The following is a 21,694-nucleotide window of genomic DNA, read 5'->3' on the forward strand; positions in this document are numbered from 1 at the left end:
GTATGGGTGCACTCCTCGCGGTCCTGAGTTCCTTGCTTGTGCTCTCTCTCCTTCTGCTCCTGATTTGGACCTTGAGATTTCAGTCCGGTGCTCCAATGTGGGTCTCTGTCTCTGTCTCCTTTCATCGCCTGATGAAGATTAATATTCAGGAGGATGCCTATATGATTTTCTTTCAGTTCTCCTTCTTATTTAGCTTCTCTAAGAACCCGAATTATAGGCTCAATGTCCTTTATTTATGGCTAGAAACCAAATATGAGTGAGTACATCCCATGTCATTTTTATGGGAGTAACAGGCAGAAATTCTTAGGAGTTGCCAAGATTTAAAGTTCATGGCTTATGGATATCTGATTGGCTTGTCCATTATAAAACAAAAGCAAAGTAGGTGGAATTAGTCTCTTACATAGGTCAAAAAAAAAATCACACTCCAAATAGGCACAACTCTCAGACTCCATTTTATTATTGTGAACTACAGGCTTTGGTTTGACACAAATAATGGTGAAATTCTATAACTTGGGCTCTTTTTTTTTCTTTAAAAAAACATAGGGTCTGATGTAACCCAGGTTTGTCTCCCTCCCTATATAACCAAGGATGACTTTGAACTTCTGATCTTCCTCTATTTACTTCCCAAGTACTAGAATTGTAGGCCTGTGTCAACACCTCTGGTTTTCTACTAGCTGGAGATTAAACCCAGGGCTTCATGAATCCTAGTCACCAACTGAGCTGCATCCCCAGTCCCTCCCCCTGGATTTTCTTCTCTTGAGTTAACAATTCAAAGTGTCTTTGTAGATGAGTGCGATATTTTTAACTTGTGGTCTCCTTCCTACTCCCCTTCTTTTAAAGTCCAGGAAAGAAATAAAGCCGAAAGAAATGATTTGATAAAACCTTTTTCTGGTTTGATGTTTAGAAACTTCTCTATCTGAAAACTAAGTGTCTACTTAGACTAAGTTTTAGTATCCTTTTCTCTGTGAGGGTAATGAGATAAAGGATGCAAACTGAGAAGCAGCAAAGAATAGGTTAGCTCCCAGCTTTGGAAAAGACAGTAGTAAGCCTTCTCCTTTTGGATATGTGCATATGACGTTTTGGGTTTTTTTTTATCTTTTTTTAAAACTCATAGAATTTAAATGTGAAAAAAATGATAGTGAGAAAAAGGTCCTTCTAGGGTATAATTTGATCACGACCACTTGTTGAAGCAAGGAGTAATTACAAAGAATGCCTAGTTAAGGGAAAAACCATAGCTGGGCTATTAAGCTGACATTCAACCCCTAAGAGCAGCTTTCCTACCTCACATTTTGACCAAATGAGGAGACATGCTTAATAGCTCAAATTTCTTAACGATTTTGTAAAATAGGAAAACACTTGCTTTGAGATCCAAGAATCTGCGGGAGTTATTTGTCCTTCTTGAATATCATAAAGAAAAATTTTAGAACTAATTGTCCTAGCAAAATAGTTCACACAAAACAGAAAAGGATTTCTTTTCTTAGTATTTAATTGAGCTAAAAGCATGGTGACCTCCAACAGTTCAGTCTCATTACAGCAGTAAGAAACTCACGGAACGTTCTTATTTTGTGACCACAGATTTGTTAACTTTACCACTACTTCAGCATGTAAACTATGGAGGTCAGTACATTTCACAAGTGCTTGGGGGAGCCTGCACTCTAAAAAGAAGCATCTCTATTGCTTAAGAATATCATAAAATACTCCCTCCTCCAGGGAAATAGAGACACTTTGAAAACAGATTCCGGAAATCTGAGTCCACATGGTACTATAAGGATGAAGAAACAACGCCTAATTCAGTAGAATTTGTGCCAAGAGAAATGACACCATGCCCATATTCCAACATGCCTTCTTCTGTTTAAATTATAATTGATATTCTGAAGATAGGATGATAGAGAATGATATGTCTTGTGAAATAACATTTCTTGATGATGCCATACCTGGGCACATACAAACATGCCCAATTTTCAGACAATGTTGAATACATGGTGGGGCTATGTTGGACTTAAATTTTTTTTCATATTTTTAGTGTAGGCTCTTTTCTTTTCCAGTATTTTTATTTTCACTCTCCAGAACTCTGGTTCCCACTGAAGGAGCTACACGACACTCTGGAATCTGTTATATTATCATGTTTGTTCACCAATACAAGGCTTATCCAATAAAACAGGGGTTTTCAAACTATGGGTCACAACCGTTTGGGGGAGGGGGGTCAAATGACCCTTTCAAAAAGGTTGTCTAGGACCATCCTGTAAATCAGATATTTATATTATGATTCACGATAGTAGCAAATTACCGTTATGAAGCAGCAATGAAAATAATTTCAAAGTTGGAAGTCACCGCAACATGAGGAAATGAATTAAAGGGTTTAGCATTAGGAAGGTTGAGAACCACTGAAATAAAGGTTATATTACTAAAATGAAAACATTCAGAGAGTAGGAGAACCAGAAAAAAAAAAGGATTTCCTAAGCCCTTTAGTCACCATGTGATTTATTGAGGAAAACACCACCAACATTGAAAGGGTCCTGAAAAGAGTAACTTTATCCCCTGAGGATGGGAGTAAACACTAGCCTTTGCAGGCATACTTGGGGTCATCCTTCACTCTTCCGTCGTAACACCTAGTTAAATGTTCACAAAGGCATTCCCTTGTTTGCTTTAGTCAGCTTTTCCCAGATCTATCTCTGACACTAAACTCTTGAATCCCTCAGAAGAACAGATAGTGTCTGTTCATCGAAGTTTAAAGCTCAGCATTCAGCCTCTGCAACAGTGTGTGACTAATCACTGTTGAGGGGACAGATGGATGAATGGGTGGGTGACTAAAAGGATGAATGATGAATCCGCTGTCTAGAGAAAAGATGATATATAACATATAAGTATTATGCCATAAATAATATTCCCAAGCCATGAAGACTAATTATGTGCTAGGATCAACCTGGAGAAAATTTAAAACAAAAACTTTTATGTTAAAATGGAAAAGACACCTCTACGTTAGCTCTTTTCCTAAATATCTAGGCATTACCCTAAGCCATTTCTTGGACCACAGCATTGCCAGTGGTCCCATGAATCTCCCTTTCATGGGCAGCTGATTCCCCTTTGCTGCCAGAGATGTTCTCCTTCTGTTTCTTTGTAAGGGCTTTAAATACAGAGAGGGCAACTTAAAGTACAAGGGGCAGTTTGGAATTCATTCCAATGTCTCATTTTTTTTCTGGCTTTCCCTGGAATTTTGGCTGCCCTGCTCCTATCAGCACCTATCTGTTTCCCAGGGTGGACTTACCAGGAAAATTTAACGTACATGAATAACGTTTATCATTGGAAAGTAGCAGATGTTGAGCATGGATACAATGAATGGTTCCCTGGGACCACTAATAATATAATTACTTCTTTAACAATACTGCTGTTGCACACTATAAATAAAATACAGCTTTTAGTCCTTGCCTCGCCTTTGTTTTGAAAGGTCTACACCATGAGGAAAAGAAACCATGGATATTCAAGTTAGTAAGGAATAAAACAGTATTAAACAATTATTTTGAGACAGATCTTACTGCATAGACCAGGCTGGCCTCAGACTCACAAAGCTCTACTTGCCTCTACCTCCCAAGTTCTGAGACTAAACATGTGCATGACCACACCCAGCCTGTGTTAAGTATATTTGAAAATATCATCTTTTATATAACTCACTTGAATTGTAGTTACACAAATCCATATATATATATAAATATATGTGTTTTATATGTATATATAAGGCAATAATTTGGTTAGCAGTATAGATGTAAGATGATTACAAATATTTCTGTAGAAATTGGAGTTCAAAGGAACATGTGAAAAAGATAACATTTGTATGTTTAGTCAGCCACCTATGAAACCATGACTAGAACCATAAAAATAAAACAGACTGTGACTCTTAGCTGGCCACTCCCTTTTTAGCAAGTATGTTTCACCAAAATAGAAGCCACAATGAATGTTTTGTGTCAGCTTGGACACGTGTTTCTCTTCAGATGAGGGAGATGGCAATAGCAGATTATTTCCATAGTTTCAACCAGGTCAGGAACTATGGCTTTGTGAGTCATCTCCCTTCTTGCCACAAATTTGAGTTCCCAATTCTGTGAAACACCTCAAGAAGCAGACCAGACCTCCATTTTCTCACACTTAACAAATAAAGTTTCAACCTTTACTCAAAGACCTTAGGCAAAACAGCTGGTATCTGAGAAAAAGGCTTTTAAAGACCATTTTCATTTTTTTTGAGTAATTTTTGACATAATCGAAAAGTTATGAGATGATACAGCACTTTATTTTGAGCCTCTGCCTGTTTCCCCCAATAATATAACAACTTTGATATATTGCCATCAACAAGATGATAGGCTTGATTAATATTTGTGTCAGTTCTCTGCTAGCATCCATGATGCTGCATTCCATTGAGTTGGGCATCTTTCCTTTGTTTTAAATAAACAACTTTTCTAGGTCCACATAGCCTCTGTAAATAGCATTATGTGGTTTTGAAGAAAGCACTATGGTATCTTTCCTGGGAGTTGAGTAGCATACCACCACTCAATGCATATGTACTTTCACACTGCATCTTTCCACACAAGTAAGGAAGGGAAATTAGAAGGCTATTTCCTCCAGGGACTTGTTTTAATCCTAAAACCTATAGTCTTTAAGCATTTGGTACAAAGATCACTAACTATAGGCAGATTCTCATTTCTTTATAAATGGAAGGGAAATGCTCTTCTTCCTTAAATTCAACCCAATAGTTAAAGCATTAATAATTTGTAAATATTTTGATATGGTTCTGTTTAAAACAGAAGTAGAGACTGGGTGCCATTTGTTTGGGAGAACATGAAGGTTTCCTTTATATTGTCTGTGTATATTGCTGTGCTCTCTACATAGAATTATTAAGAAAGCAGTGATCCTCAACCACAGAAACTGTGTTTCCTGTGGTCATGCCCAGAAACATCATTGGTAGCTGCAACAGAATATGAGTGGATGGTCTGGCAGCTGGTAAATAAGGGCAGGGAATGTAACCTATAATACACAGGACAGTTGACAGCAATAAAAAATTACCTGACTACATATGTCACTAGTGCTCAGACTGGGAACCCATGGCAAAGACCATGTGTAGTTTCTAAAGGGTCACTTCGTCCTTTACCACCCACAAGTCTCTTTTTATATTTTTCCTCACTTTTTCCACTAAGTTCTCCACATTGCCTATGACTTCCTTTGGTTTACTTTCTCTAAGAGTATATTTTTTTCTGGTTCAACTAAATAGTGATGCAGCTATGGCTGGGAAACAAGGGAGGTAGTGCCAAAATCATCCTGCCTGCCAAATTTTTCTCAGCAGAAATTGTTCTAAAGGACTGAACAAGTTAGAACCTCCCTTCCAGGCTCGAATGGGTTTGAAAATTTCAGTGCCTGCCAGATACTACAAATGAGTGTAATAGCTCAGGGTCAGGTGCCTATGCTGACTTTAGGTGGGTATGAGGAATATTAGCCATAGAGCTTTTCTGCCGTTGTTGAGAGGCTAAAACTCCAGATCTGTGTGGGAAATAACCCAGATTTTACAGCAGTGCACAGCTGTTAAAGATCATTGTACATTGGTGTCCAGGTGAACAGTAGCGGACTGTATGTGGCTTTTTTTGTGCCCACTGAGCTATATTCTTGACTATGTCTGTGATAGAACCAAAGGAGACATTTGGCCCTGGCAGCAGGCGCCTACTAATGCTTTCTTTGCTTTCATTTCATCATTATGTATATGTATCCCCTTCTCTTGTGTTAGTCAGTTTTCATCACTCTTACCAAATACCCAAAAGGGGGCCAGAGAGACTGCACCACATTTCAGAGCATTTGTTATTTATGCATGACACCCAGATTCAGTTCCCGCACTGATGTGAAAGCCTTGTTAGCCAATTATCTTTAAGAGGTGGATCCAAGTTAAGGTGTGGCTTTCTGGGACATGGAATAAAACAGGTGCACAGCCCAGGTGCGCTCGCTCTCTCTCTCTCTCTCTCTCTCTCTCTCTCTCTCTCTCTCTCTCTCTCTCTGATTCCCATGGGGGCACAGCTGAGCTTGGATTTCTCATTCCTGTTTAATGAGTTTTCCCCTTATAATAAATAAAAATATAATTGTTTTATACTTTAGCCAGCCTGGTTATTTCCTGAATCAAGTTAATTTTTACCGTTGGTGCCCCATGTTGGGGGCCATTCTGTTGACTGAGGTTCCTGTCCTGCCAGGTTCCCGCAGTCATTAAGTCCCAACGAAATCACACAGAGGTCTACATTAATTATAAACTGATTGGCCTAGTATCTCAGGCTTCTTATTAACTCTCATAACATATATTAGCCCATTATTCTTGTCTGTGTTAGCCAAGTGGTTTGGTACCTTTTTCGGTGAGGCAGTCACATCTTGTATCCTCTGTGTCTGGGTCACAACTGTAGACTGAAACTTCTCTCTTTCCAGAATTCTCATTGCCCCACCTTCACTTCCTGCCTGGTCACCCCACCTATACTTCCTGCCTGGCTACTGGCCAATCAGTGCTTTATTAAAAATAATACAAATGACAGGATAAAAGACCATTGTCCCACAGCACCACACTCTCATGATGCCTCACAACTATATGTAATTAGAGTTCCAAAGGATCAGATACCTTCTGCAGTCATCATGCATGTACATAGTACATATACATCCAAGGAAAACACTAATATATATGAAAGAGAAAAAAAAGAAATATTTTTTAAATACTAAAAAAATTTTAAAGAGGTACACAATTTTAGAGATTTCCACATGTGGATTGACTTTCATTATGTTAGGCCTATCTAATATCAACGTATGATGAGGCAGACCACCATTGTAGGGAGCATGTAGTAGACAAAGTGCTTACACCATATCAAGCAGAGAGGTGCAGATGAAGGTAAGTCCTAGCTTGTACAATAATTTATAAACAATGGGAGTTTATACAGAACTGGTAAGGAGGTAAGTTTAAGATCAAGGGCCATATCTAGTGAGGGTCTTCATGTTTCATAGTGTGGTGGAAGGTATTATAGAGAGAGAAAGAGAAAGAATAGCTTCAAGGCATTTCTAATTGGCATTAATCCATCCACAAGGGTACATACATGATTTCAGGTCCTTTCATTAAACCTACACTTTCTCACACTGTTGTAATCAGAACTAAGTTTCCAACACATGCATTATTACTATTATTATTAAGTTTTTTAAGACAGGGTTTCTCTGTAGCTTTGGAGCCTGTCCTGGAACTAGCTCTTGTAGACCAGGCTGGCCTCGAATTCACAGAGATCTGCCTGCCTCTGCCTCCCAAGTGCTGGGATTAAAGGCATATGCCACTACCGCCCGGGCCAACACATGTTTTGTAGAAACTTCCGATCAAGCCTCAGCAAGATTTAAGAGAAATAAAACCTCGCAATTATACATATCTATAAAAATGTTTTTCCAGTGTGACAGAATCAGGGGCAGGGCTACACTTCTGGTGTGTATGCTATCTTAGAGACAGCAGTTACATAGAAGAGGAACTTGGGCAACATGTCCCCATCAAAGGTTTTTTGGAATGAGTCTTTCAGGTTTGGTTTCCATGCACCTTCCTTTCACCAGGTATTGTGAAAGTAAGTAATCATTAATGTTTTCAGAGATGAACTAACTGAAGCTGAAAATTAACAAAAAAAGATGTAAGGAAGAAAGTTCTTGTCTATTTACCATTTCTGAATATCTGAATATTTGTGGTCTCATCTTTCCACCTCTACTCTGTGCATAGATCAATGAATAATCAATACTTATTGATCATGTGCTGTCCTCTAAGTACATGGTATCTATAACCTTATTTAATTCAGGCAACAGTTCTTACCATCAAGACTATATATGTCTCCTATTTTATAGGTGAGGCAACTGAGGTTTTAAGAGATTAAGGAACTTATCTGTGGGAAGTGGTAAATTCAAAACCTGTGTTACAGAACTCTCTAATGTCAAAGCTAGTACTCTCCATATCTGCCTAGGGGGTAGGGGAAAAATAAAGTACCTATCTGAAAGATGAGCCTGTGAGAGCAGACATATATCTTGACATGCCCGAAGTAATAGAAAGTTAGAGAAGTAGGGGGAGTATACAATAATCTTAACCTTTAACCAGTCGTGAAGACTAGCACAAGTCATCATTGATATGATACCAAAATTCATGTTTTGTAATATAATCTAATATGCATTATGATGCAATCCACAGAAAATCTATTCATCTTACAGTTACCAGAACTGAGAATCAAAAAGTTAAAGCACAAACCTCTCCAAGTCAGAGAACTGATAGGTGGTGAGGTTTGGATTCAAAGTCAAATTTCTCCATTTTCCATATAAGGCTTATCTTGAGGAATATGCTTTAGAGCAGAACACGTATATCCATAATGAGACAGGAAGACCACCATCCAGAAGGATTTGTGCATGGGGATAGAACAGTGGGAGAAGAGAATGTTTGAAAGCAAAGTATAATGAAATATATGTAGAAACCATCATAGTAAAATCCATTAGCCTATATACTAACCAAAATAATACAAAAAATTAAAATAGACAAAAACACTTGTGGCTTCTCATGATTAACTCAGCGATAGAACATTTGGTTGCCATATGCAAGGTCCTGGGTTCCATCCCTAGCACCAGAGAAAAATCTCTTAGGCTTTAAAGATGTATTGTTTAGTTATTCTATTCAGTCAAACACATAAATTAAGGAATTAGAGAATTTCTTAGAAGGGAATGTTATTACTGACCAAACACATTTGGTGATATGAACTAGCAATAAAGAAAGCATTACAAAGTCAACGCACCAGCAGTTCTATTTAGAGAAGAGATTAGAATCTTGTGTAGTTGGCGAGTTTTATCATCTGTGTATATGTATAATAAGTCACAACACTCCCTAGTAGGTAGATCAACTCTTAGATTTTAAGATATGAACACACCAGGGATGAAAGAGATTAATGGCTCTTGGCCACTGTACAATTGATTTACACGGTTTTCTCATTTTACAAATCTCATGACTCCAAAGGCAGAAAATCCTACTATTTTCATTTTGTGGGAAAACAGTAGTTTTGGCGGGATTTTGAAAGGGAAGCGGTATTAAATGTGCCTGTTAACTATATTGGGGTTTTCCTGCACTTGCAAGACTTCACGGCAGAGGAGGAGCTGGGATCCCCTAGAGGATCCCAGGAATGCTCATTTCATCTACAGGCTTTACTCTGTCATTTCCTGCTATCAGAGTCTTGTTTTGTAAATTTTATTTTGTGGTATTGCCTTTTTACAACATGTTTTAGTATATCCTGCGAGACAATTCTTAATCCACTTTTTAAACAGTTCCCTTGGGTATGAAAAAAAATTTTTTCTATTTGAACCCAGTGTGGCATCCTGTTCTACATCCCCTACACATTAAGCTGAATAATCCCAAAGCATGTTCTGGCAATGATAAATGCCAATATTTTATGATGACATCCCAGGAATTTGATTGGAGCTGCCGACTGATATGAGTGCTATGTTTACTATTTGGTGATTTAAGCAGAATACTAAGTACATTTGTTAGAAGTATTAGATGCAAAAGGGAATATTCTCCACTTTTAGTGACACATCCAATACAACTCCAACATCCACCAGTGGATGAATACTTAAATTATGGGACAGTCATTGTGTAGAATAACATGCAAGCCACAGGAAGAAAGAAGATCTGAATTTATGGATTTCTACTAGGCTCCACATTAAGCATTTTATATACACTGTTTCATTTAATTCCTATGAAAAAAAACCATGTCGTTCTCACTATTTATGCAAAACCAGAGTCTTAACCAAAGCACTGCAGGTTGTAAATGGTATCGTAATAGTAAGGCCTGAATTCTGTGAGCTGCCAAATCCTTTTCCCTTTCCAGTTACATTACAGTAGCTTATAAATGTCAAAGCTATATGTGTGTATAGTTGATTCTGTCATGGAGATTTTGTTCAAGATGAATGGTGACTTATATAACCACATAAAATGAGAAAAGCCTTATGTAATAGCAAAACAAACACATCTGGATGTCAAAACTGAATTACATACGAATGAGGGCTGTTTCTAGCTCTTCCCATGATGGAAAGAACATTTCATAGCGCATTTTAAGGCTGGTTTCATGTGCTTTTTCTAGTGAGGATTTTTCTAGTATTGATAGAGCTATTTCTCTGTTTACACCATTGAGTTCTATGAGTCAATACAGAAGTCAACTGCAATCATTTGTTTTTAATATGAAAATCATTGGTGTACTTAATTTTTACTACTTCTTATTCTTTTAATATTTACAGATGGACAAAAGAGAAAGAAATCATTGAGAAAGAAACTGGATTCCCTAGGGAAGGAGAAGAACAGAGACAAAGGTAAAGGGCCAAATAACTAAAACCAATGTATCTTGCAGGGAGCATGCTGGTTTGATTTTGTAGAGATTTTTAATTACATCAGTTTACAGGGTTGGGTTCTATTATGTAAACCGAATTTCTGTAATGGAATGTCATTGAGAGCTGGTGTAGGTCTACTTTTCTGTATTTTAGTATCCTTAGGCTGAACTGATGAGTTCAGCTGGTTTGAGCAGTGGGCAACTATAGCCAATGTTGTGGTTCCAATTATTCTGTCCAATCAGCTATGTCTAAAGACGACCAGGGTTGAGTAGCCATGGACAACATGCCTAATACTAAACAGCTGTTTGGTAAATGGAGACAATTAAGCAGGACTAACTAAATGAAAAAGAGTTTAGATTCATCCACTATGAATACAGAAAAGAAACAATCTTCATCTCATGGCTTACTGAAGATAGGTCATCCTCAGCAAGTTTTTTAGATCACAGAATGCTTGGTTTGGGTCCCAGATGTTTTTGGCAATGACTGGCTTTCATCATACTGATTTGTGTCTATTTCTATGGCTATTTAGGGAAATGACACTTAAGTCAGTCTTTCAGAGACATTTGTGGTCAATTTGAATTTGTATTCTGTAGTTGTAAGGGTCACCTGGACCCCATTAACACAGTGTAATTTTTTATGACTTGTTATTGAATTATATGAACTGATTGTTGAATGGTGTGATTGAGTGAATGCATGTTCATTTTATGTGCCGTGGTGAGTGAGAGTTGAATGAAGAAAGGCACATGTCTCATTTTGACGTTCTCATATATCTAGTGACTGCATTTATGCTTGCAGGAGAAAACAATGACTTTTAAAATAAATGCATTGTGAATTGTCCTGGACAAGCCTTATTCCAACACTGACACCAGTTTACACACCCATAGCTTCAAGTGCCCTTTAAGCTTTATGACATTTGGACATAAGGAATGAAAACTCACTGTTTTACTTCCCTTCCAGTGGTGTTTGTCTTCCTTGGTGCTAGTAGCAATGTAGACTGGAAAATTTTTGTGGCATATGCTGTAATTCACAGTGTGGGATGTTTAGCAGCATCCTTGGCCTCTGCTAACTAAGTGCCTATAGCACTGCCTCCAGTTTAGCAGCATCATTGGCCTCTGCTAGATGACAGTAGCCCTGCCTCTAGTTTAGCAGCATTCTTGGTCTAGCTAAGTGCCAGTAGCACTGTCTCTAGTTTAGCAGCATCCTTAGCCCCTGCTAAATGCTAGCAGCATTGCCTCTAGGCAGACTGTGCTCAGCCTTCTAAATGTATACCTCTAGCTGGGCAAAAAAGAGATAAAAGTGTTAGGAATCCATACCTCTAGCTGCAAGAAAGAATTATAGTTGTAATATTTAAATAACCTGAGGCCGAAAGGCTGTGGAATGTAACTCAAGGGTAAAATACTTGTCCAGAATACACAAGATCAATCGTTCTGTGCCCAGCATCCCCCCCCCCAATACAAACCAAAGAACACCTAATTGGCAGATCTTCACTGCAATGAATCTGAATATTGTTAGGCAAGAATATCTCAGGCATGAACTGTTGTTGTTGTTGTTTACAAATAAAAACTCTCACTATATACATTCTAACATGAGAACTGAGATCATATTCACCAGGATACTCAGTAGGATATGAACAACTTCAGCAGAATTTGTTGCTAGAATAATGAAGACCAAGGGTGGGCTAGCTGCATATCCACTGTCTGATAAATTTTATTACACATATATAACCGATGTTTTATAACCCTTAATTTTTGTGTTTTATCTCTGACAATTTCATGAATATGTATTATAGTATATCATATTGTCATCATGTATTATACTATATTGTATATAGTATATTATAGTATATTGTATTGTGATCATATCCACTCCCTCTCACCTCCTCTGATCTCTTCCTGCTAATCCTCTTCTCTTTCTAACTTGTCCCCTTTCTACATTCCTCAATGTCCCCTTGACTTTAGAGGGGGTAAAACTGACGCGTCATTTAAGGTTGGGCTCTTACATACACCAGTCCCGCAATTATCCATGGGAGATCTATCCAAGGACTTTCCATGGATGACTCAAATTTTGACTAATAGTAAATCTATGTACAGTATACTTCCCTTTGTATACATGCATACATATGGTAAAATATAATTTATAAATTAGGCAAAATCGAAGCCTAACCAAAATAATTGACAATAAGACAATTATTATGATATGCTGTAATAAAAACCATTTAAAACATATGACTTTCTTATTTGGTAATTTTCCACTTAATTTTACTACAGTTTTCTGTGAGTAACTGAACACTTAAAAGTGAAGACAACTATACGAGTAATTAGTTACTGCTTCAAGTTGCTTTACTCTAGGATTTGAAACACAATTAAGATGTTAGGCTTCTTGAGAAAGTACCAGTTCAGAGTACTAGAATGAATTTTTATTTTTTGGCATGGGAAAATTGATGTTTGTATTTCCTAAAACTGGTGTGGGGGATGCGGGGTGGATGGGTGTGTGTGTGTGTGTGTGTGTGTGTGTGTGTGTGTGTACTCATCTGCACATACACTCATATGGTATATAAAGAAATCAGAAAGAAAGAACATGAGTTAATAGGGAAGTACGAGTCAGCAAGTAAGAAACTAATTAGTGTCCCCTGGGACATAGAAATGGTTCAGACCAACTCATGCTAATGTATACCCAGTAAAAGCTTGACAGTATTCAGTATTGACATCAGAGAAGATGAGTGGAGAAATGAAGTAAGGTCTTGGTGATTCCAATGAAAAGGCAGAGCATCCATCTATCTATGGAGAGAAGTACCAAGCTTCACTGTATGAAGCTTGCTCTGCATGAATTCGCTGTAGTGGGTAAAAATCAAGGCAGTCTAGGCTTAACTGAAGAGTTACTTCTTGACAACTCTTCAAAACATAAAGCCTTGTCCATGTCAACACAGGGAGCCATTACTAGGCTATCTTGGCAACCAGAACTTAGGGATGGCTGTGTGCTGGTATGACACATTTGTAATCAGTTCACATTCTTTCCTTCCCTTTCGATCTTAGGGTTCACAACAGATGCACATGTGAAAAACGGTCAGTTCTGAAATCCAGGAGGGAAAGAAGGAAAACAGGAAACTCTGAATGACCTCTTAGGTTAGGCCATCTAAAAATAAAGGGGAGCAGTTCTTCATGGTTGACCTGCTCTCCCAATAATAAAATGATTCACAAATCTTTGATATGCTACCTTATTAATTGATTCCATCAGCATGAAACATCCTGCATGATATTTAATTTTTTGATATAAAAATATATAACAAATCATATGACATTCTTGCATCCAGGCTGCTACTTAAACAAAGCTCATCTAAGTTTTGGTTGCCATATGGAAACTAATTCAAGATTGACATTGGTTTGCAAAACATATTTTCAAACAAAAGATTTCCAAGTTCCTAGTCTCTTGTAGTTTAATTATTTGGCAAACAAAAGTAACTTTCAGAAATTCAGAAAATGTCTTTCTTGTCTCACAAAAACAAAACAAAGCAGTCTGTGGAAAAGCTAAATAAATAAATAAATAGTTTAAAAACCATTTTGATCTAGTTCCATGGTTTCCTTAATCAAGGTACATTGGGACAAAGTGTTACTATGGCATAACTTTCCACCAGGACACCGACAGGGTATCAACATGAAAAGAAGATTAGTTCAATTGTGGTACCCTTTTTGGTATCAAATTCCTGTGTCATGTTTTATGGTTACTCACTGTCCAGGTCGCTATATGGGAGCTCTCAAGTAAAACTACAAAAGATTATTTGCTGCAACTTCCATTTTTATTTTACATTAAGTAGTAATAGAAAAATTAAGAATTAATTACGTGTAGACATTCTCCAAGAAGATAGATTCAATAGTATCATAAAAATCCAACATTATGGGCTAAGGACATCATTCAGTAGGTAAAGTAGCTAACACACAACTGTGAGAACCTTAATCAAACCCCTAGAACCTTCATAAAAATGCCAGATTTAGTGCTGTGTGCCTATAACCCCAGAAAGGATGAAATGGGAGGTTGAGACAGGTGGATCCCTGAAAGCTTACTGATCATCTAGCCTGTAAACTTGGCAAAATTCCAAGCCAATGAGACTTCTGATCTCAAATAAAAGGTGGTAAGTACCTGAGCAGGGAAATCACGGTTTTCTGACCTCCTCATGTGCATATGCAAATCCAAATCCCCAAGAACACCGTAACATGAACATGCACACATAACATGCGCACGCGCGCGCGCACACACACACACGCCATTACTGGAAAAGAGAATGACCAAGATGTATGTACTTTCCAAGAAAGGTAGGAAGGAGCTTGGGTTAGCTCACCGACTACTTTGTGGACTACAACACAACTTTTGATCTACATGATAACAACATTGAGACATCATCAAAATATAGTAAGAAGGAATGACTTAATGATGTTTTCAAATACTTTATCGTGCTACACTGTATTATACGAACTTGGAGTAGAACTGACACCAGCACAAAGGAATGGAGGAAGGGCCATTTGAAAGCTATAAAATCTACGAGCTAAGCAATGGTACCATGGAATGAGGATTGTGGCAGAGGCGAAGAGGAATAGATCAAAAACAGAAAAAAAAAAACTTGAGGGTAGTATGGCAAGATGATGGAATAGAAATGAGGCATGAAAAGAAGTATTAATGTATGACTTTCTAATGTCATATTTAGCCCATGAAGCAAGACACCCCTAGCAATCCAAGCAAGGTGTGGTAAGGAAAGACTTAGAATGAGGCATGCCTTAGTAACATACAACTGTAAAGAAACAAGAAGTAGTTCATGCTTGGAGGACAAATGAGAACCATAAGATGTAAATCAAGTATAAATTCTGGGGAAAAGAAGGTACTGCATGGGACTAAGGAAGTGGGTGACAAAGGTGGTATACAGCCAAAGGTCAGAAGAAAGAAAGGGGATGAGTAAATATGAGAACAGAGAGTCATGTGCGCCACTAAGATGGACTGGCAAGTCACCAAGTCTTATGTGAGATTGGTGGTTTAATGGTGATTCAAAGCCAATAATAGAAGAAAACAACAAAGTAAAGGACAAGGACAAGCCTGTGATGGTAAGATTCTGCCACGGGTGGGAGAGTGGGGCTCTAAAGGGAACAGTTGGGACCAGAGAAGAAATTTCATCACCTTTTTACCCTGTGTTTCATGACAAGGTAAAGACGACCACTGATAATATCCTGGTGAAACACATGGCTCTGATTAGAACACATTAGTAGTGTGTCCCTAGTCATAGCACAGTGAGCCTTAGGTAATATCTTTGTCATTTAAAAATCCTATTATCAAGTTTATTAGCTTCTGTCTTTGCAAAGAATCATTAGATTTCTGTGACCCCCCCCACAGAAAAGGGGCATATGCACCCAACACTTTATTGCCGCATAAATGATAAATTTGCCCAATACGATTTTGATAAGTTCTTGATTTCACAATAGCTGTATTTTTAAGAAGAAAAAATATACAGGGATCCTTCCTAGAATATTATAAAGACCTCAAGACAACATGCGATGTTTGGAGGTTAGAGGACTCTATGTTCTGAAGCTTGTAATAGTCTTTGAGAAAAACAGCAAGAAAATAAAGAGAACCCATTGAAATTCTTGCTTTGAAATAATAAATTCAGTCCTAACAGAAGCCTACCATACCAGAGAGAAACAGAAACCCATTCTTAGTAGGAGATAATGAATCCATATGGTTCCTCTTTAATTTGTATACGGTTATTACAGTTTACAATCACTGATGGAGTTTCAGGATTAAAAAATGCTGGATTAGGGCGAGATGGAGAACTGCTCTTGCAAGAGGACTCAATTGTGGTTCCCAGATCCTACATGATGGCTCAAGACCAACTGTAAATCCAACTCCAGAGAACCCAACACCCTCTTCTGGCTTCTGTGGGCACTTGCACACACACATGCATGTATCTACAAATAGACACACACCTACACATAATTAAAGATGAAAGAAATATTCTTTTAAATTATTGACTTCAGAGAAACTGGAAATCTCTAAATAAGTCTGGTTGAGTTTTTTTTCATATATAGAAACATGGCTATGAGAGGATTGAAGAGCCACCACTGTATAGAATAAGTCCCTGTCATATATGTGCCTACATTAGCCGACCTATATCACATGATCTATTTCAAAGTTTCTCTGTTGTTACTATCCCCACACATACCTGTATATTCTATGTGGCTGGCAGTCTTGCCATGCGTATGTCCAAACGTTTTGAAGAACATCTGATTATTTCCTGATTCTTATAAGAAATCCTTCAAGTGGACAACTATAACCTGAAACTGCTCTTTATAGTATTAGTCTAACCTCAAAGGAGAAAAGCAGAACTTTTTGACTGACATATGTCCCATAGTTCACTGGCAGAGCAAGCCCCTCTGAAAAATCCCCAGATGAACTTAGAACTTTCTACTTCAAAAAAAAATTGCATCTTTTGATGGGACCAGAGGTATATGCCTTTAAAATACCATCTCTGCTTTTAATGGAGACTTGGCTATTAGCCTAGTTTAAAATGTTGCCACGAATCAAGCAGGAAAACCTTTTAAAACCTCTTTCTACCTGGTTTCATGTTAGCTTTTTTTGTTCAAAGAACAAATAATGTTAGAGTTATTTTCCCTTGATCATTCCAGTTTCATTCACAGGACTTGTAAAAAACAAGGGCTCCCCTGTACTCTAAATGCTGTGACTGCTAAGAGATGTAATTTTGAGTCTAACAAGAATAATTTACTTAATTGAATTATTAATACTTTCAGCATAAATATAAAATGCTGCTAATAAAATGTCTATTTCTGAGGAACTAACATATACAAACATACATGGATCACAATGATGCAGGAAGCAACTGTATATAATATATATATATATATATATATATATTGCCAAATGAAGCCAAAAAGTTCTGTTCTGTCTCTTCCTCAAATGGTACCTAGTTAAAAAAAAAGATTTAACAAAATGTACCCTGGGCTTCCCACAAGCTATATCATGTTCAAGCCCATTTCTGCATGTGGTCATCAGGGAGCCTGAATATAGATCATAAAGAGGCATGTGTAACCCAGAGAGCTGGAGATAGACAGTAGAAACACAGAACAAAAGGGAGAAAAAGTAAGAATTTCTTCTTAAGGTGCTCCTAAATTGCTCCTCTGACCCTTAGGTTATTACTTCCTATATTGCCTCTTTTATTAGGATCTTTAAAGTATATCAGTTGAATTTCATCCTTAGATTTCTTCATCTCTCTATTATTCAGATGAGAGTCGCTCTGTTATAATTATTTACATGTCTTACTCTGCACATCCCCACTACATCTCATGAGAAAGAACTTGAGATTTTTTATAGCTCCCTCCATTATAAAAGTTGACATGGCAATTAGTAGGTGTTCAATAAATGTTTTTTGAGTGAATGGATATGTGTGGTTTCTCATGCCTTCAAAGACTTCTAAAGGGTAAAAATTGAAGAGTAATGGTTTATGAAGATGTATGATCATGAGCATAAAGTATTTTTATAGTCTGTCCAAATATCATACTTATTTTTTACAAAGTTATTTCCTTTAAAACAGACTTCATCAGATGGGAAAAGATTAGAGACCTACATTTTTAAAATGTGTATTTGTACCTACTAACTTCCTTTACTGAAACGGTAACTTGGGACATTTTGTTCAACAAGACAAAACCATCTCAGTATGCTGATTAAGGAATCATTAATTTGACTATGTCTGCTTTTATGGATGCAATATGAATGAGCATCCTCTCCTGTTTGAGTCTTCTCTGAATGTAAATATCTGTTTTTTTTTTTTCCCTTGCAGAATTTATTCCACAGGCGTTTGGGATGCCCTTATCCCAAGTCATTGCTAATGACCGCGCATATAAGCTAAAACAAGACTTGCAGAGGGAGGAGCAAAAGGATGCACCTGAGTTTGGGACGTTCCTCCTTCCATTTGGGAATAAAAGACAAAACAAAGAACTCTCAAGCAGTAACTCATCTCTCAGCTCAACCTCAGAAACACCAAATGAGTCCGTATCACCTAATACTCCGGAACCGGCTCCTCGTGTTAGACGAAGGGTGAGTTGGCCAAGATCTTCTCTGACTCTGAGAAAACTGAAAATTGGTAAGGTTGTCCTTAGAGTCTCTATTAAAATGAAACCTGGACACTTAGTAGATATCTCTTCTACTCAGTAATAACCAGTACTGTGCATGTGGCAGCTAGCATTTCCTCCAACCTTTCCCTCCTAGTTAAATTGGTGCTCAAATATTCTGCACTACTGCCATTGATGCTGGTCTCTTGTTATCTGCTGCCATCTCACTAGACTTCCTACTCAAACAGAAAAGCCCAACCTTCAACCTATGGGCCATGTGCATAACAGGATAGCTATGAACATGCCAAAACACAAATCTGTAAACTTATGTAGAACAGTATGAGAATTATTTTGGCCCTTTTGTTTTCTAACTCAGTTGTGTAGCTCTATAGCATGAACTTTATAGATGACATCATACTGTCACAATGTCACACATACTATGTATATGTATGTATATAGTGCACAAATGGGCTGCAGATTAGACATCCTTATGCTAGAAGCTGAGTTTTGAGGCCAATATCCAGTGTTTCTGATAATTTTTTTCAATGTCATTCTTAGAATGTGCCTGGATCAGTGAATTAGCCACAGTTGTTCATAGTCAATGAGCAATTTAGCTTTTCCTTATCAATGGCACTTGTCATTTCTCAAATAGAGCTGTGCAATCCTGTATGCACTCTCTTTCATATCCATGTGATAGTAATATGATGCCAGTGATGGAGAGGGCGCTATGTTCTAGGTCCTGTGTTCTTATGTGTCCAAATCTAGAAAACTACATTTCTCGGGCCATCTGGATGGGAGTCAGCATAGTCACTGCAAAGCAGATCTAAGAATTCCTATATCCCTTTCTCTAAGCTTTGGGCTAGAAATCTTTGTCAATCCTGCCACAAAATACTGTCCTAGTTAAATATACAACCAAACCTCCATTTATAACTCTCATTTTTTAGCTATCACCATTCAGGACTTCTTCCAAGGTATTGCAAGACCTAAAGCCCTGTTATTTTTGTCATGGTATTAACTATGATTCAAAGTGGAAAAATGACAAAATTAAGGAATTTTTGTGTTTTCCAGATGAATTTGTTCTTCTAAGCCTGTAATTGTCTTAGACTGTTTATAAATCCAAATATCAGTAACACCAAAACTCTAAATTTGAGCTTTCTGGTTATCTAGGACCTAGGCAGTGGACTTCTTTCTCTGTCCAGGCCCTACCAGGACTCTAATAGCTGACCTCTTAGCACACACTTCATCCAGGACGGATGGCTTTACCCTCCTGCATGCTGGGGTCACAGGCATGTGCCAGCATGCCCAGTTTGAATCTTCCTATGTATAAAGTCTACTTCCTAGAGCTATAGTTGAGGATTTGTTTTATTCAAAAGACTTCTATGACTTTACCTCATTCATTGAGTATTCATTTTTTTGTTTCAAAAGTGAAATGGTTAAATCAAAGTATTTTAATTATATGTTTCCCATATCTTGTCTTCTATTAGGAAAAGTATATGAATTGAAATCATAACTAACAATATTTGTAGAGGTTTTCTAACTTTTTCAAAAGGCATTTAGTCTTTCCTCCTAATACATTAGCAATAAACATCTGTAAACTACATAACAAAAATCAAGCAGCAGTATCTTTTTAGAGTAATAGTCCTCCAGGAACGTGTACTGGGTAGCCTCTGCAAGCAATTGCTTTTCTTTCTGCTGCCTGTGATCTTCAAATCTGCATATCACTTGCAGGGTGCCGTGTCAGTGGATTCCATCACGGATCTGGATGACAACCACTCTCGACTCCTAGAAGCTTTGCAACTCTCTCTGCCTTCTGCCGCTCCGAATAAAAAAGAAAAGGCCAGAGACAAGAGGCTGAGTCTGAATCCTATTTACAGGCAGGTCCCCAGGCTGGTGGACAGCTGCTGTCAGCATCTGGAAAAATATGGTAAGTAGACCTGTAATCAGCCATCCATGATCCAAGTATCATCCCTCTATGTACCCAATTTCAATTATGTGTTTCTTTGAGCAAGCACTAGACCAAAATTCTTTGGGTAAATAAAGTGTACCAATATATGTGTTGACTTAAGAAGCTACTGGGATCAATAGGACTACTAAGTATGAAGCTATTTGGAGTCCTCAGATCTCAAGAATATTCAGAGGAGGCTCTGACCAAGCATTTTAAGAAAGGATCACTTGTGTTGGAATAGAACCCCCTTCAAACAGAACCAAATCCCTTGGATGTTTTTATACATTGAGGTTCCTTACAACATTTCTTTTGACAAAAGCAAAGGTTTGCTTTTTGGGGAATCCCTACCCTGAATGTCTGTAGCTAACTCTTTTTAGCTCAATTTCTTTTAACATGATGATTATCATATGATGAGTAATTAATTATTTTCTGTAATTTATATATTTGGCTCATAAAATGCCATATCTATCACATATCTTCATTTGTTATATATAGATTTACCACACACTTTATGGATTTGGGGAAACTTCCTTAATTGTTTATTTGCTCTATAGATAATATGTTCATCATACTTTTTAGTTTTGTCTTGTAATTTCAAGATAAGGTTTCTCTATGTAGCTCTGGCTGTAGTGAAACTCACTCTGCAGACAAGGCTGGCGTTGAACTCAGAGATCTGCCTGGCTCTGCCTCCTGAGTTCTGGAATTTTATTATAATTTTTAAAGCAAAAAGGTTAAGAAATTGTTGGCCCTATTGATATAGCCATTGTATCCCAGTTACTTAGAAGACTGGGCAGGAAGATTTCAAGTTCAAGGTGAATTCAAGCTAACCTGGGTAACATTGTCAGAGATGCATTTTGATATAGCATAATGTTCTAGGATAAATATCATTCCTATAAGAAGAAAAAAAAAACAGGAGAGAAAGTAAGGATAAAACAAACTGTGAACATTATCATTTTTTTCCTAATTACAAGAGCAGAATTTTGTGAAAAATATTAAATATGCATTTAAATTAATTAATTCAATATAAGTAAAAATTACTGGATAATGGAATGACTTAAAAAATAAATGTATTTAAATCTTAGACTTTGTTTTCAACACAGAATGTTTAATGCATAGTTTAAACCTAAAGACAAGGCTTATGAGCCGGGCGGTGGTGGCGCACGCCTTTAATCCCAGCACTTGGGAGGCAGAGGCAGGTGGATCTCTGTGAGTTCGAGACCAGCCTGGTCTACAAGAGCTAGTTCCAGGACAGGCTCCAAAACCACAG

General features: G+C 37.5%; 1 protein-coding gene across 7 annotated transcripts in view; it reads left to right on the forward strand.

Moving 5' to 3' along the window:
- Positions 1-21,694, forward strand: part of Arhgap6 (Rho GTPase activating protein 6) — a 508,986-nt gene that overhangs the window by 427,334 nt on the left and 59,958 nt on the right. For all 7 annotated transcript variants that reach the window (XM_050121031.1, XM_050121029.1, XM_050121028.1 and 4 more), the window contains 3 exons: positions 10,291-10,362; positions 18,212-18,468; positions 20,211-20,406. In XM_050121031.1, coding sequence (XP_049976988.1) covers positions 10,291-10,362; positions 18,212-18,468; positions 20,211-20,406 — 525 coding nt within the window. The remainder of the gene's footprint in view (positions 1-10,290; positions 10,363-18,211; positions 18,469-20,210; positions 20,407-21,694) is intronic.

Source organism: Alexandromys fortis, unplaced genomic scaffold (genome assembly GCF_014885135.2).
Source record: "Alexandromys fortis isolate MF-2015 unplaced genomic scaffold, M_Fortis_MF-2015_v1.1 scaffold_192, whole genome shotgun sequence".
In the NCBI taxonomy this organism is placed as follows: domain Eukaryota; kingdom Metazoa; phylum Chordata; class Mammalia; order Rodentia; family Cricetidae; genus Alexandromys; species Alexandromys fortis.